General features: G+C 47.0%; 1 protein-coding gene across 1 annotated transcript in view; it reads right to left on the bottom strand.

The window, feature by feature from the left end:
• Window positions 1–17,342, bottom strand: part of LOC139569678 (CSC1-like protein 2) — a 92,665-nt gene that overhangs the window by 52,518 nt on the left and 22,805 nt on the right. The window contains exons 2-5 of the mRNA XM_071391087.1: window positions 10,830–11,122; window positions 10,027–10,106; window positions 6,503–6,541; window positions 273–363 (exon numbers count right to left, since the gene is read on the bottom strand). Of these exons, the coding sequence (XP_071247188.1) occupies window positions 273–363; window positions 6,503–6,541; window positions 10,027–10,106; window positions 10,830–11,069 (450 nt within the window). The 5' untranslated portion in view covers window positions 11,070–11,122. The remainder of the gene's footprint in view (window positions 1–272; window positions 364–6,502; window positions 6,542–10,026; window positions 10,107–10,829; window positions 11,123–17,342) is intronic.

Genomic DNA, 17,342 nt, shown 5'->3' with positions numbered 1-17,342 from the left:
GTGTGACATGTTACGAATTTTGCAATTCCTATGAAATGTTACAAATTCAATTTGTGCAAAATGTTAAAATTTGTTGCGCTTAAGATCCCAGAGGGCATCTTTAACATACATTCACTAACTAAGTCGTTCTGGATAAGAGCGTCTGCTAAATGACTAAAATGTACGACAAAATTTTTCTCCCAAAAATGTTTCCTGTTGTAGGGAAGTCCCTACTGTTGTCGCTCCACACCCCATGACCCCTGATCTCAGTAAAACCAGGAAGTAGTACTTACAGTGTCTCTCTGCTCAAAGTCCATTGAGCTGGAGACAGAAGTCAGGCGTTCGTAGCGATCGGGAAGCTCCGAAGTCATGGCAGACGCCACACTGCACACACACACAATGTTAAAAAGATAGAACTAGCATTAGCCTGGCACTCCCCCAACAACAAACCTGATGGAGATAGCTTTAGCCTAGCATTAGCCTGACGCTTCCCAACAACAAATCTGATGGAGATAGCTTTAGCCTAGCATTAGCATGGCACTCCCCCAACAACAAACCTGATGGAGACAGCTTTAGCCTAGCATTAGCCTGACGCTTCCCAACAAACCTGATGGAGATAGCTTTAGCCTAGCATTAGCATGGCACTCCCCCAACAACAAACCTGATGGAGATAGCTTTAGCCTAGCATTAGCCTGACGCTTCCCAACAACAAACCTGATGGAGAAAACTTTAGCCTAGCATTAGCCTGGCACTCCCCCAACAACAAATCTGATGGAGATAGCTTTAGCCTAGCATTAGCCTGACGCTTCCCAACAACAAACCTGACGGAGATAGCTTTAGCCTAGCATTAGCCTGACACTCCCCCAACAACAAACCTGATGGAGATAGCTTTATTCTAGCATTAGTCTTGGCACCCCCAAAAAACAACAAACCTGATCTCAAATAGTTAGTTAGGCTGACATCAGTACAGTATCAACAGTGTTTATTTACATATTAGTTAGTTCAGTGGCCACACATGCAGTAGGGCTCTGAAATGGTCCGGAGAGGTTGGTGCTGGGCTGTATCCACGCTGCTGTACCTCAGAAGTCTGTAGGTGGCATCAATCTATCTATTCAGTCAATTCAGGAAGTAAACTTACAATTCCAATTTCAGTTTATTTCCTGAATTGAATGTCGTTGAGCCAAAACCTGGGAGACGGGGCTGGGGGTTTGAGTGAACGGTTGGCCTAGTACTCATGCACCCGTCAGTGAGACAACAAATCACCCAGAACACACCTCAGCACCGTGTCATGCAGTTGGAGGATTCTAGAGATACACAAACTGTCTCAGCACATAGTCTGACACCCAAGCCTGTTAAGATGACAGAGATTGGAAGGAAAAGCAATGAAGGGCCCCCACTAGAGAGAGAGAGAGAGAGAGACCCCCATTAGAGATAGCGAGAGAGAAAGACAGAGCGAGAGAGACAGAGAGAGAGACCCACATTAGAGAGAGACAGAGAGAGAGACAGAGAGAGATACCCACATTAGAGAGAGCGAGACAGACAGACAAAGACAGAGAGAGACAGAGAGAGACCCCCATTAGAGAGAGCGAGAGAGAGCGAGACAGACAGAAGACCCCCATTAGAGAGAGTGAGAGAGAGCGAGACAGACAGACAGAGATAGAGAGACCCCCATTAGAGAGAGACAGAGAGAGAGACCCACATTAGAGAGAGAAAGAAAAGGGCATTCACAAAGACAACAGAAGAACCTGAGTGTTGTATCATTGAGACACATAACCATAGAAAGATGTAACCCACCACCACTGATCAACCAGCAGAGCTGTCAGGTCCTACAGCTCAGACACTGATACACAAGCGTTTCTGACTCCCAGAACTAGACCAGATTGAAGCTCTTTTATATCTCATATTCTTCGTCAGGCTTTACCCTTTTGATCTGATTGTATGTCAATGATCATAGGAGTTCACAAGACAACATTAACAGATCTGGGCCCAGGCTACTATTCCCCTGGTTGTATCTCCATTAACGATGGAGGAACTGTCCAGTGTAAAACTAGATTAAAGGATGACATCACCCAGAGCTCTTTGAGGTCTCTAATGGGGGGGGGGGGGACACAATGGCTATAACTCAATAGACTTCCAGAGATGACCTCAGAGAGCTAGGTGTAGGTGTCTTGTCTAGTGGAGAAACACTCAACCACCACATACTGATACAGGAGCTGTAGGCAGGGAGGGATAACCAGTCAGGACTCAGGAGCTTGATGGCGTCTACACAACCACAGGGTGAAGGTGAGGTGTGTAGTTACTAGTTACCGTACCTCTCCACCCTGTAGGTATCATGCCTGCTGGGCGCATCATGCGGTGCGCTCATACAGGAGGACAGGAGAGACATTCTGCTTCTCAGAGAGGTCAATGATGACACATAGATTAGCATATAGAGCTGATTAGTTAGTTAGGGAGAGAGAACATACAGCAACAGGGTTATAGGTGTAAAACAGAGAGAGAGAGAGAGAGAGACAGAGACAGAGAGAGACAGAGAGAGAGACAGAGACAGAGAGAGACAGAGAAAGAGAGAGAGAGGAGACAGAGACAGAGAGAGAGAGAGAGAGAGGAGACAGAGACACAAACGCAGAACAACGCCAAATTCATGAGAAGTTGAATGGAGAAGTTGAATGGATTAGAAAAAGCTATAAAGGACAATCAAAATCCATTGGACTCCCCAATTACTGACCAGGAGCTCTATAAGAAACTTCAGGCTCTCAAATTTAAAAAGGCATGCGGACCTGATGGCATCCTAAATGAGATGCTCAAACTCACTAGTGCAAAATTTCAATTGGCTATATTAAAACCGTTTAATTTGATCCTGAGTGTAGGTTATTTCCCTGACATCTGGAATCAAGGACTCATAACCCCAATCTTTAAGAACGGAGACAAATTTGAACCTAACAATTACAGAGGCATTTGTGTGAACAGTAACCTGGGGTAGGTTTTCTGTACTATTATAAATGTAAGAGTTCTAAACTTCCTTAATAAGCACAATGTCTTGAGTAAAAGCCTAATTGGATTTATACCAAAACATCACACAACTGATCAAATTTACACCCTACACACCCTAGATGAATAAACATGTCCACCAAAATAATACCAAAATATACTCTTGTTTATTGACTTCCAAAAATAATTTGATTCTATTTGGCATACAGGACTGTTCTACAAAGTTATTGAAAGTGGTGTAGGGGTTAAAACATATTACATAATTAAATCAATGTTTACTGGCAATACGTGCAGCATTAAAATTGGTAAGAAAATAACAGAATTATTTAACCAGGGGCGGGGCCTTCGCCAGGGTTGCAATCTGAGCCCTGCACTCTTCAATATTTACATCAACGAATTGGCCACTATTATAGAAAAATCCTCAGCCCCTGGTGTTAGTCTCCACAATTCAGAAGTTATATGCCTACTGTTCGCAGATGACCTATGCCTGCTGTCACCCACAGCACATGGCCTACAGCAGAGCCTGGACCTGCTAGAGCAGTACTGCCAGACCTGGGCCCTGGCAGTAAACCCCAAAAATACTAAAATAATGATTTGCCAGAGAAGATCCAGATCTCAGGGAATTAGACCAAAGTTCTCAATTGGTACAAAATATATAGAATACTGCACACACTACAATTACTTAGGTTTAAAAATAAGCTCAACTGGACACCTTAATGAGGCAGTGAATGAACTGAGAGAGAAAGCACGCAGGGTATTCTACGCCATTAAAAAGGCAAATTCAAATTGAAATACCTTTGGCTAAAAAAATTTTTTTTGGCTAAAACTAATTGAATGTGTAATTGAACCAATTGCACTTTATGGCAGCGAGGTGTGGGGTCCATTTGCAAAATAAGATTTCATCAAATGGGACAAACATCCCATTGAAACCCTGCATGCAGAGTTCTGTAAGATTCTCCTACATGTCCAGAAGAAAACTACAAACAATGCATGCAGGGCAGAATTAGGCCAATATCCACTAATAATAAAAAACTCAAAAAATAAGTTTTGGAAACATCTAAAATACAGTGACCCCCTCTCATATCATTACCAAGCCCTGCAATGCCAAGAGCTGAGCAAAGAAAAGAGTCCCCTCATCCAGCTGGTTCTGGGGCTGAGTTCACAAACCTGTTCTACTAACACACTGAAGCCTCAGGACCAGAACATCCAATCAATCAGGATAAACCAAATTACAACACAGTCAAAACAAAACTATATTGCTTATTGGGAAACACAAGCACAAACACAAAGCAAAATGCAGTGCTATCTGGCCCTAAATCGACAGTACACCGTGGCTAACTATTTGACTATGGTTACTGATCAAAACCTTAGAAAAACCTTGACAAAGTACAAGCTCAGTGAGCACAGCCTTGCCATTGAGAAGGGTAGACACAGGAAAACCTGGCTCCCTGTAGAGGAAAGGCTGTGCAACCACTGCACAATAGCAGAACCTGAGACGGAGCTGCATTTCCTGACAAAATGTCAAAAATATAAAACAATTAGAGAGTGTCATTTCCCCAATTTTGAAACCCTTATTCAAGGTTTCAAAGAACTCTCTGATGAGGATCGGCTACCCGTCCTGTTGGGGGAGGACGCAGAGAGCTGTGGGTTGGCAGCGCTCTACATTGCTGCCTGCCATAAGATGAGGGACAGTGTCTGACAGACCAATCAACCTGCACATGTACTCTACTGTATGTTTATTGTTATTGTTGAATGTATGGTTATTTTGACCCTTTGTTATTGTTGTTACTGTTGTCCCAGCAATATTTTCATATTGTAAATATCCAATGTAGGCTTTGTGTACATTGTTACGTCATGCCAATAAAGCAAATTGAATTGATACATTGAGAGAGAGAGAGAGAGAGAGAGAGAGAGAGAGAGAGAGAGCGAGACAGAGAGAGAGAGACACACAGAGACAGAGAGACACAGAGAGAGAGAGAGACACAGAGAGAGACACAGAGAGAGAGAGAGAGAGAGACACAGAGAGAGAGAGAGAGACACAGAGAGAGAGAGACAGAAAGACAGAGATAGAGAGACAGCAGCAGGGTTAAAACTGTGGAAAGACCAGAAAGAAAGAGAGAACAGCAGGAGACAGGCTCGAATAAGAAAAGCCTGGCAGGAGAGAAGGACAGGCCAACCCACACCAGCCTAGGTAGGAATGGAAGGAAGCGAGTTAGATTGGTTGAGAGAGAAGGACAGGCCAACCCACACCAGCCTAGGTAGGAATGGAAGGAAGCGAGTTAGATTGGTTGAGAGAGAAGGACAGGCCAACCCACACCAGCCTAGGTAGGAATGGAAGGAAGCGAGTTAGATTGGTTGAGAGAGAAGGACAGGCCAACCCACACCAGCCTAGGTAGGAATGGAAGGAAGCGAGTTAGATTGGTTGAGAGAGAAGGACAGGCCAACCCACACCAGCCTAGGTAGGAATGGAAGGAAGCGAGTTAGATTGGTTGAGAGAGAAGGACAGGCCAACCCACACCAGCCTAGGTAGGAATGGAAGGAAGCGAGTTAGATTGGTTGAGAGAGAAGGACAGGCCAACCCACACCAGCCTAGGTAGGAATGGAAGGAAGCGAGTTAGATTGGTTGAGAGAGAAGGACAGGCCAACCCACACCAGCCTAGGTAGGAATGGAAGGAAGCGAGTTAGATTGGTTGAGAGAGAAGGACAGGCCAACCCACACCAGCCTAGGTAGGAATGGAAGGAAGCGAGTTAGATTGGTTGAGAGAGAAGGACAGGCCAACCCACACCAGCCTAGGTAGGAATGGAAGGAAGCGAGTTAGATTGGTTGAGAGAGAAGGACAGGCCAACCCACACCAGCCTAGGTAGGAATGGAAGGAAGCGAGTTAGATTGGTTGAGAGAGAAGGACAGGCCAACCCACACCAGCCTAGGTAGGAATGGAAGGAAGCGAGTTAGATTGGTTGAGAGAGAAGGACAGGCCAACCCACACCAGCCTAGGTAGGAATGGAAGGAAGCGAGTTAGATTGGTTGAGAGAGAAGGACAGGCCAACCCACACCAGCCTAGGTAGGAATGGAAGGAAGCGAGTTAGATTGGTTGAGAGAGAAGGACAGGCCAACCCACACCAGCCTAGGTAGGAATGGAAGGAAGCGAGTTAGATTGGTTGAGAGAGAAGGACAGGCCAACCCACACCAGCCTAGGTAGGAATGGAAGGAAGCGAGTTAGATTGGTTGAGAGAGAAGGACAGGCCAACCCACACCAGCCTAGGTAGGAATGGAAGGAAGCGAGTTAGATTGGTTGAGAGAGAAGGACAGGCCAACCCACACCAGCCTAGGTAGGAATGGAAGGAAGCGAGTTAGATTGGTTGAGAGAGAAGGACAGGCCAACCCACACCAGCCTAGGTAGGAATGGAAGGAAGCGAGTTAGATTGGTTGAGAGAGAAGGACAGGCCAACCCACACCAGCCTAGGTAGGAATGGAAGGAAGCGAGTTAGATTGGTTGAGAGAGAAGAAGCAGTGTGATACAATAAGAAGACATACTGTTTCTGTTCATCCAGACGACTGTATCGCTGATTCTGTCTTCACAGAGAGAGAAAACAAAACAGAAATATAAAACAAAATGGCGGAGGTCAGCTTGGGATATTCCTGGAGGAGAAACTAGTGATCACCTGTTCAGGTTAAAGAATAATAATAATCACAAAAATCAGTAAGTTCAAGTTCAGTTCTCTTTACAGTGACAGAGGACCTTCGACTGGGGTGAGACATACATATGGAGAAACCTTTGCCAACAGCTTGACAAGAGTACGAATACTGTGGTGAGAAACACAGGTGTTTGCCTGAGTATTTTCTGGAAGGTATTAGTACCAAAAGACCAGAACTCTACTCCATACTAGTGGTTCATAATAAAACAGTCAGACAGAAATGCATTAAGCCTAGACGTTAAGCCAAAATGGGATTCGCTGTCTGTCTGCCCGTCCTGCAGGCATGCAGCTGGGTAAACAACAGGCCTATCTATGGAACACTGTGTCATTATCCACTTAGTACAGTAGAGTTAGACAGGAGACAAACGGAGCCCCAGTCAGCACCTCTAAGTACTGTCTACTAATGTCTAGTCTCATCTACATGTTCTCTCTCCATTACAAAAGTACACCTTTGGCCTCTGCCTCTCTCCCGCTGTCCCTCTCCCTGCATCCCTCCCTCGGTCGGTCCGTCCCTCTCCCTCCCTCGGTCGGTCCGTCTCACTCGGTCCATCCCTCCCCCTCCCTCGGTCGGTCCCTGTCCCCACCCCTCCCCCGGTCTATATCCCCACCCCCCCCTCGGTCGGTCCCTGTCCCTCCCTCCCCCGGTCGGTCTATGTCCCTTCCCCTCCCTGTCCCTCCCCCTCCCTCGGTCGGTGCCTATCCCTCCCCCTCCCTGTCCCTCTTCCTGCCCCTCGCACGGTCAGTCCCTCCCCCTCCTGGTCCTCCCTCCCTCGGTCGGTCCCTCCCCCACTGCGCCCTCCCTCCCTCGGTCGGTCCCTGGTCCCCTCCCTCCCCTGGTCGGTCCCTGGTCCCCTCCCTCCGTCGGTCCCTGGACCCCTCCCTCGGTCGGTCCCTCTCCCCTCCCTCGGTCGGTCCCTGGTCCCTCTCCCCTCCCTCGGTCGGTCCCTCTCCCCTCGCTCCCTCGGTCAGTCCCTCTCCCCTCCCTCCCTCCCTCGGTCCCCTCCCTCGGTCAATGGTCCCTCTCCCCTCCCTCGGTCGGTCCCTCTCCCCTCGGTCCTTCCCTCCCTCCCATCTCTCTCCTCCCATAGCTAGCCCTGAGTCATGACTGTAGTCCTATGGGGTTAGATGCTATCAAATATCCAGCTGAGCAAATAGTGAAAAACATCAGCTAGATAAACAAGCACGACCTCTGAAAGAAGTCTCAGCTGTTCTGCAGAGTATTTAAAGTGATAGAGTGTAACCATGTCATGTTTGCAGTTTCTAGGAGTTCAGTGAGTTGACTGAAGACTAAAGCAAAGTGTATTGTCCCTTTTTACCCACTGTCCTCTCTGGCAGATGACTCAACTACTTCCTTTGACTCCTGAGAAACACTGGCTCTTTCTTGATTTGTCTTTCCCCAATTCCTCACGTCCTCTCTCCTCCTTCTCAAAACACCTCCTTGGACCTTCTCCTCCACTGCGTTTTAAGAAGGAGACGAGGAAGTGGGTTGCCAGGACAACAAAAAAAGTTGGCAACTAATTGGCAATGAAACATTGTCCTCAGGGGTAAAAGGCAGTAGTTGACTTGTTCATCAAATCAAGATTTGGATACTGCATTACTGACCTGGCCTCATTACTGACGTGACCTCATTACTGACCTCATTACTGACCTGGCCTCATTACTGACCTCATTACTGACTACTGACCTGGCCTCAATACTGACTACTGACCTCATTACTGACTACTGACCTCATTACTGACTACTGACCTGCTTACTGACATCATTACTGACTACTGACCTGACCTCATTACTGACCTGACCTCATTACTGACTACTGACCTGATTACTGACTACTGACCTGACCTCATTACTGACCTGACCTCATTACTGACTACTGACCTGATTACTGACTACTGACCTCATTACTGACCTCATTACTGACTACTGACCTGATTACTGACTACTGACCTCATTACTGACTACTGACCTCATTACTGACTACTGACCTCATTACTGACTACTGACCTCATTACTGACTACTGACCTCATTACTGACTACTGACCGCATTACTGACTACTGACCGCATTACTGACTACTGACCGCATTACTGACTACTGACCTCATTACTGACCTCATTACTGACTACTGACCTCATTACTGACTACTGACCTGACCTCATTACTGACCTGACCTCATTACTGACTACTGACCTCATTACTGACTACTGACCTGACCTCATTACTGACCTGACCTCATTACTGACCTGACCTCATTACTGACTACTGACCTGGCCTCAATACTGACTACTGACCTCATTACTGACTACTGACCTGACCTCATTACTGACCTGACCTCATTACTGACTACTGACCTCATTACTGACTACTGACCTCATTACTGACTACTGACCTCCTTACTGACTACGGCATTTGGAAACACTCCACAGAGGGGCTACATATCCCTGAAAACAGTAGTACTGTACAGACTGCATGATTCTGATTGGCTTTGACTGGGAAAAGAAACTGTAAGAAAAGTGATGATTATTCCTAGTTCCTCCATTTGCCCAACAACTGTCTGTCCGTCTGTCTGAGGACAGTTAACTCTGACCCAGTAGAAGCAGTCCATCTCGTGGCCTGGCTAGTCTAGGTTCTAATCTAGCCTCTCTGTCTTTCTCCCCGGCTGGCATCCTCTCTCTGTCTTTCCCCCGGCTGGCATCCTCTCTCTGTCTTTCCCTGGCTGGCATCCTCTCTCTGTCTTTCCCTGGCTGACATCCTCTCTCTGTCTTTCCCCCGGCTGGCATCCTCTCCATGTCTTTCCCCCCGCTGGCATCCTCTCTCTGTCTTTCCCCCCGCTGGCATCCTCTCTCTATCTGTTAAATAAATCTGAAAATCCCATAAAAACATATATATTTTTAAACAAGTAGTCTGTCTGGACATGTATTCTCTGGTAGAACACAAAGCACTAGAAGGGCCTTTCAACACACTAGGGCCTAGAAGGGCCTTTCAACACACTAGGGCCTAGAAGGGCCTTTCAACACACTAGGGCCTAGAAGGGCCTTTCAACACACTAGGGCCTAGAAGGGCCTTTCAACACACTAGGGCCTAGAAGGGCCTTTCAACACACTAGGGCCTAGAAGGGCCTTTCAACACACTAGGGCCTAGAAGGGCCTTTCAACACACTAGGGCCTAGAAGGGCCTTTCAACACACTAGGGCCTAGAAGGGCCTTTCAACACACTAGGGCCTAGAAGGGCCTTTCAACACACTAGGGCCTAGTGCTTTGTGTTCTACCAGAGAATGCAAAGTTAACAAGAGTTACAACAACCTGGCCTTCTACTCCAGGAGTGCAGAGATCACATTGTAAAGGCTGCAGCGTAGTGATATACCTGTCTGCATCAGTCACCAACGCCAAGCGGCCGTAGTCCCACGCTACCTTCCTCAAGATGGAGAACACAAACAGGAGTACCTAGGAATGACACACACACACACACACACACACACACACACACACACACACACACACACACACACACACACACACACACACACACACACACACACACACACACACACACACACACACACACACACACACACACACACACACACACACACACACACACACAAAATGGGTCACATATACATATTTAGCAGATGTTATTGCGGGGTGTAGCGAAAATTCTTCTGTTCCTAGATCCAGCGTTGCAGTAATATCTAACAGTACACAACAATACACAACAGATCTTAAAGTAGAAGACCTCGGCGCTAGAAGCAGAGCTGCCATGTCTGTCGGCGCCATCTTACTCCGGTCTTCAATAGAGAGTGAGAGGTCCCAACGTACACAGAGGGTAGCTAGCTATTTTACACAATACATTAGTGAAGCAAGGTGTTATTTCAAATCCCAACTGTTTTCCTGTATTTACAGAACCAGAACCAGTTAGACACACTACCTGGTGGTTACATCTGTAGCGCAGGGCCCTTGGTTTTCATTGAACCAGAACCAACACTGGGCTTAAGGTGTAGGCTATAGCCAACTAGAGTTTATTCCAAACCAGATCAGATGGTCAATAAAATATAAAAATAAACTACTAAATATTAATCTGAATTTGGTGTAGAAAAATAAAAAAAAATAAAAAAAGACAGCGATGGACAATAAAGTTGTATTGATACAAAACCAGAAGTGACTCACCAGGAAGCACATGAAGTCGAGTGCGAGGACGGTGGGCACCCCTCCAAAGGGCAGGCCCTGGAGCACGGTGGAGCGGATACGGGTGGTGTAGCAGTAGTCCCTGGAGGTTTTACCCCCACCGGAGGTGTTGCTCTGCTGGGTAGGGCAGTCAGCCAGGCCCCCTCCGGGACACGGAGCCCCCTGGACCACGGCCCCCCACCCCACCACACCCATCACCACCACCGTCAGCAGGACAGACATGCTGAGGCTTCAGCTAGGATTCAGCTCCACACTTACTGTAGCATCTTAAAGACCTGGAGGAGAACGAGAATTCAGCTAGGATTCAGCTCCACACTTACTACAGCATCTTAAAGACCTGGAGGAGAACGAGAATTCAGTTAGGATTCAGCTCCACACTTACTACAGCATCTTAAAATGGGGCGGCAGTTAGCCTAGTGGTTAAAGGGTAGGGTCAGTAACTGAAAGGTTGCTGGATCGAATCCCCGAGCTGAAAAAGGTTTTTAAAAATCTGTCGTTCTGCCCCCTGAACAAGGCAGTTTAACCCACTGTTCCCCGGTAGGCCATCATTGTAAATAAGAATTTGTTCTTAACTGACTTACCTAGCTAAATAAAAGATCAAATTTAAACATTTAATTAAACACCTGGAGGAGAGATGATTCAACTCACTGCCGCGTCCATCGTTTTGAGAATCTGATGCTCCCTGACTGTCTGGTTTTCATTTTGGGTGATATTTATCTGGACACAAGAAACTGTATGAATGTAGATACAGGATCATTCCTACAGTTTCTATTTGGTTTTAGTCATTTTAAAGTATAGTATATTGAGTTTGTTTGTTCCCCCCCCCCCCCCCCTCAAAACTACGATCAAAACACTAGCGAACCATTTTTATTTTTTTTGTCGCTAGGGTGGCAGTTAAAATAATGTAGCTGGTCACTTTAGCTTTTAGGTCACAATTACCTTTTTAAAATATATTTATTTATTATCAAGATTTAGTCAAACAGCAACAATAGGTATGCAGCAATGGGGAATGCAGCAATGGGTATTTAAAAAGTTTTGTTTAAAAAAATTTGCGAGGCACAATTCAGTCATCATGCACTGTTTTATTTATTTTTATTTTTGGGGGGCTTTCCCAAAAAACCTTCCCGATTAAAGATTCACTTCAAAAGTAGGGCTACCTGGCAGAATGATATCATGATGATCTGTATTCGCCACATGTAGACTACAATGTACAGTACAAAAACACTTGCAAGTCCTGAGCACAATTGAATTAAAAAGGGCAACTACACAATTCAAATGGTTTTGTTTTGTTCCCAGACCTCAAAAAGATGTCTCCTATAAATGTGGTTTAAGCATTGTTGTGGACTTACCCTGGCGTGACGTTTTGATAACGGTGTAAATCTCTCCCGGACAAAGTGACTTTTATCAAGATATTCAGCTCTATATACTCTCAGATTAGAAAATGCTAATTAGCATCAAAGTAAACTACAAAGTAGCCTACAAAGTAAACTACAAATCCCTACAAGATGGTGCACGTCATCTTTAGCTGACAGCTTTGCTAACAGTAAGTATTGTCAATTTAAGGAAATGTAGCCAATTTATTCATTACTAAATTTAGCTAACATTAGATAGCTAATTCAGAGGTTCTTACCTTTGCCTCGAATTCGTCAGTTTCATCCAGATCGTGGCTCTGGTGAGGGACGTGACGCTTGAGACAGGTTATTGTAGTTCTATATGATAGCCACATTAGCATTTTCGGGGGGGGGGGGGGATACAGACAAATGTATTGATTAAAGTCACCTTGTCTGTGAGAGATTTACACGGTTATCAAAACGTCAGGGTACGCCTACACAAAACACGTCCCTTATTTTAAAAGCGTTTCTAAAATCCCCCTATGGGAAAAAGTAATGGTGGAAAAACAATTGGAACCATTTCCCTGTTTGACCGCTAGGTTTTATGGGTATTATGAATCATACTGTGGTATTCTATTTCATCCTCGTCGATGTGAACAATCAGGCCAGATCAAATTCTCTCAAAAAGCCTTCATTTTGACTTTTGGGGAAGTCAAAAGAGAGATAAAAATAACTTTCTCTAGGAAATCAAAATGGATGTATTTGTCTGTCTTTCTGAGGATATTCTCAGACTACGGTGGTAGTAGCTGAAGAAGCTGTCTTCAGAGTGTTTGAGGGATCGTCTAAATCTGGTAATGGTCCTAGACCAGGCCCAGCAATGGTGTAGTTTAAGTGCACAAGGTTATTATTTGACCCTGCTGGTCATTTATGAACATTTGAACATCTTGGCCATGTTCTGTTATAATCTCCACCTGGCACAGCCAGAAGAGGACTGGCCACCCCTCATAGCCTGGTTCCTCTCTAGGTTTCTTCCTATGCTTTGGCCTTTCTAGGGAGTTTTTCTACACCTGCATTGCTTGCTGTTTGGGGTTTTAGGCTGGGTTTCTGTACAGCACTTTGAGATATCAGCTGATGTACGAAGGGCTATATAAAATAAACTTGATTTGAACAGGTGTATCCCAAATTGCAATCCTATTGCCCATAGGGTTCTGGTTAAAAAGTAGTCCACTATGTAGGGAACAGGGTGCTATTTGGCATGCTATCTATTGCTTTCTTTTGGCTGGTTGAGAAGGGTAGGTTGTCTCCTCTCTGGGTTGAGACTGTGGTCTGTGTGAACCCTGTACCCTCTATTAGCCCATTGTTCTCCGCCAGCCTCCCTCTCTCTCTCTCTCTCTCTCACACAGTCGCTCTCTCTCTCTCTCTCTCTCTCACACAGTCCCTCTCTCTCTCTCACAGTCTCTCTCTCTCTCTCACACACAGTCTCTCTCACAGTCTCTCACAGTCTCCCCCTCTCTCTGTCTCTCACAGTCTCTCTGTCTCTCACAGTCTCTCTCTCTCACACAGTCTCTCTCAGTCTCCACCTCTCTCTCCCTCTCCCCCTCCCTCCCGCCCTCTACATCAGGGTGATGATGTCACAGCGTTCCAGAAGGAGGATAAATGTGTTAGTGTTAGGACAACTGAGCAGCATTGGTAATCCAGTGTGTGCGACCATTTTGTTGCTGTCAAAATTGTGATTTTCCTTTTTATTTTTATGTTATTTCCACACTAGGACTTTCAAATAAAACTCAGAAATTGTGAAAATTATGATAATACCCTTTTGTGTAAGAGTTGTTTGGGAAAAAAATAAATCCTGGTATTTCAGCCTGTTCAGGTGGGATGGAATTTTTGGCCCAGATCATGACATCACAATCTGATCTGATTATTCTGTCCAATGACCAGTCATCTTTTATTTGCATACGTCTCCTCCTACTTTGAAGGGGTAAGCGGGGTAGGCTCTAGAGCAGGGATTATCAAGTACATTCAGCACCGGGATGATTTGTTCCTTGAGTGGATGGTCAGGGGGCCAGAACATAATTTAAAATAATTTACAGGCAGCAAATTGACCCCAAGAAGAAAAAACAAACAAGTTTATCAGATCTACTGAGTCATATTATCAGTCTCTGCACTTTTTTGGACCAGGGCCTACATAGGGAACAGGGTGCCTACATAGGGAACAGGGTGCCTACATAGGGAACAGGGTGCCTACATAGGGAACAGGGTGCCTACATAGGGAATATGGTGCCTACATAGGGAACAGGGTGCCTACATAGGGAACAGCGTGCCTACAGTAGTGCACTAGGCCTACATAGGGAACAGGGTGCCCACAGTAGTGTACTAGGCCTACATAGGGAACAGGGTGCCTACATAGGGAACAGGGTGCCTACATAGGGAACAGGGTATCTACATAGGGAACAGGGTGCCTACATAGGGAACAGGGTGCCTACATAGGGAACAGGGTGCCTACATAGGGAACAGGGTGCCTACATAGGGAACAGGGTGCCCACAGTAGTGCACTAGGCCTACATAGGGAACAGGGTGCCTACATAGGGAACAGGGTGCCTACATAGGGAACAGGGTGCCTACATAGGGAACAGGGTGCCCGCAGTAGTGCACTAGGCCTACATAGGGAACAAGGTGCCTACATAGGGAACAGGGTGCCTACATAGGGAACAGGGTGCCTACATAGGGAACAGGGTGCCTACATAGGGAACAGGGAGCCTACATAGGGAACAAGGTGCCTACATAGGGAACAGGGTGCCTACATAGGGAACAGGGTGCCTACATAGGGAACAGGGAGCCTACATAGGGAACAGGGAGCCTACATAGGGAACAGGGAGCCTACATAGGGAACAGGGAGCCTACATAGGGAACAGGGTGCCTACATAGGGAACAGGGTGCCTACATAGGGAACAGGGAGCCTACATAGGGAACAGGGAGCCTACATAGGGAACAGGGTGCCATCTGGGACACAAGAAAGATGTTCCCAGCTGTCATCAACATATTTCCACAAATCTAATATGCAGAAACTGTGAAGGAGACAGAGGGACTTTTATGAAAGTCACAAACAACTCCTCTGTCAGCACTTCAACTGTTCAACTGGTTGACTGAAACTCTAGTCCACACCACACAGTGTACAAAAATCATAGCTCAAGGCACATATTAGTCTGAGGCAAACCTCAGACAAACAGTCACAAAATGAAAACCCTGCAGACAAGCAGTGTCAGCCAGCCGTCTAACCTCCTACACTATCCTCCGGGCCTATCCACCTCCTACACTATCCTCCAGGCCTATCCACCTCCTACACTATCCTCCGGGCCTATCCACCTCCTGCACTATCCTCCGGGCCTATCCACCTCCTGCACTATCCTCCGGGCCTATCCACCTCCTACACTATCCTCCGGGCCTATCCACCTCCTGCACTGTCCTCCGGGCCTATCCACCTCCTACACTGTCCTCCGGGCCTATCCACCTCCTACACTATCCTCCGGGCCTATCCACCTCCTACACTATCCTCCGGGCCTATCCACCTCCTACACTATCCTCCGGGCCTATCCACCTCCTACACTATCCTCCGGGCCTATCCACCTCTTACACTATCCTCCGGGCCTATCCACCTCTTACACTATCCTCCGGGCCTATCCACCTCTTACACTATCCTCCGGGCCTATCCACCTCTTACAATATCCTCCGGGCCTATCCACCTCCTACACTATCCTCCGGGCCTATCCACCTCCTACACTATCCTCCGGGCCTATCCACCTCCTACACTATCCTCCGGGCCTATCCACCTCCTACACTATCCTCCGGGCCTATCCACCTCCTGCACTATCCTCCGGGCCTATCCTCCAGGCCTATCCACCTCCTCCATTATCCTCCGGGCCTATCCACCTCCTCCACTATCCTCCGGGCCTATCCACCTCCTGCACTATCCTCCAGGCCTATCCTCCGGGCCTATCCACCTCCTGCACTATCCTCCAGGCCTATCCTCCGGGCCTATCCACCTCCTGCACTATCCTCCGGGCCTATCCACCTCCTACACTATCCTCTGGGCCTATCCTCCAGGCCTATCCACCTCCTACACTATCCTCCGGGCCTATCCTCCAGGCCTATCCACCTCCTACACTATCCTCCAGGCCTATCCACCTCCTACACTATCCTCCAGGCCTATCCACCTCCTACACTATCCTCCGGGCCTATCCACCTCCTACACTATCCTCCAGGCCTATCCACCTCCTACACTATCCTCCGGGCCTATCCACCTCCTACACTATCCTCCGGGCCTATCCACCTCCTACACTATCCTCCGGGCCTATCCACCTCCTACACTATCCTCCGGGCCTATCCACCTCCTACACTATCCTCCGGGCCTATCCACCTCCTACACTATCCTCCGGGCCTAACCACCTCCTACACTATCCTCCGGGCCTAACCACCTCCTACACTATCCTCCGGGCCTATCCACCTCCTGCACTATCCTCCAGGCCTATCCTCCAGGCCTATCCACCTCCTACACTATCCTCCTACACTATCCTCCAGGCCTACCCACCTCCTACACTATCCTCCAGGCCTATCCACCTCCTACAGTATCGGGTGCACAACCTCTACACCGACTATATGACAGTATCGGCTGGAGGCATTCAACCTCTAGGCCAGGTGTTGTTTTCTTCCATTTAAGAAACATTTTTCAACATAAATCGGCGGAATGAATACACCCCTGATCCCCACCGCACACCGAGTTAATTTTCATAGCAGCAACATGCAAACAGCATCATCACTTTCCTCGTTGTATAATTGGATCTTACACGCCCTCCTCCTCTCACCTTTTCCCTTCGCTTGTGGACTTCAGTGCACAACACAACAGTCGTCTGTGACCTGGCGGAAAAACCTCTCCAAACCAAACCTTCGTACCATAAACGCTACACAGCCTACATCGTTGTCACCATATTAACTAAGGTCATAGTCAACAAAGTTACGAGAACTAATGAGTTCGTAAACCCGCTACAATCAAGTAGTACAGCAAGCAGTTTAGCAGTTACTCCGGCGGGTCCCTGTGGCAATAAATTAATAAAAAGCAAAAGCTTTCCTTGTCTGATGAGTTCCAGTGTTGATAAAAATAGTCTTAGTC

This window comes from Salvelinus alpinus, chromosome 3 (assembly GCF_045679555.1).
Source record: "Salvelinus alpinus chromosome 3, SLU_Salpinus.1, whole genome shotgun sequence".
Taxonomy (NCBI): Eukaryota; Metazoa; Chordata; class Actinopteri; order Salmoniformes; family Salmonidae; genus Salvelinus; species Salvelinus alpinus.
Note: the sequence above shows the minus strand (reverse complement) of the source record. Positions and strands in the feature narration are given on the sequence as shown.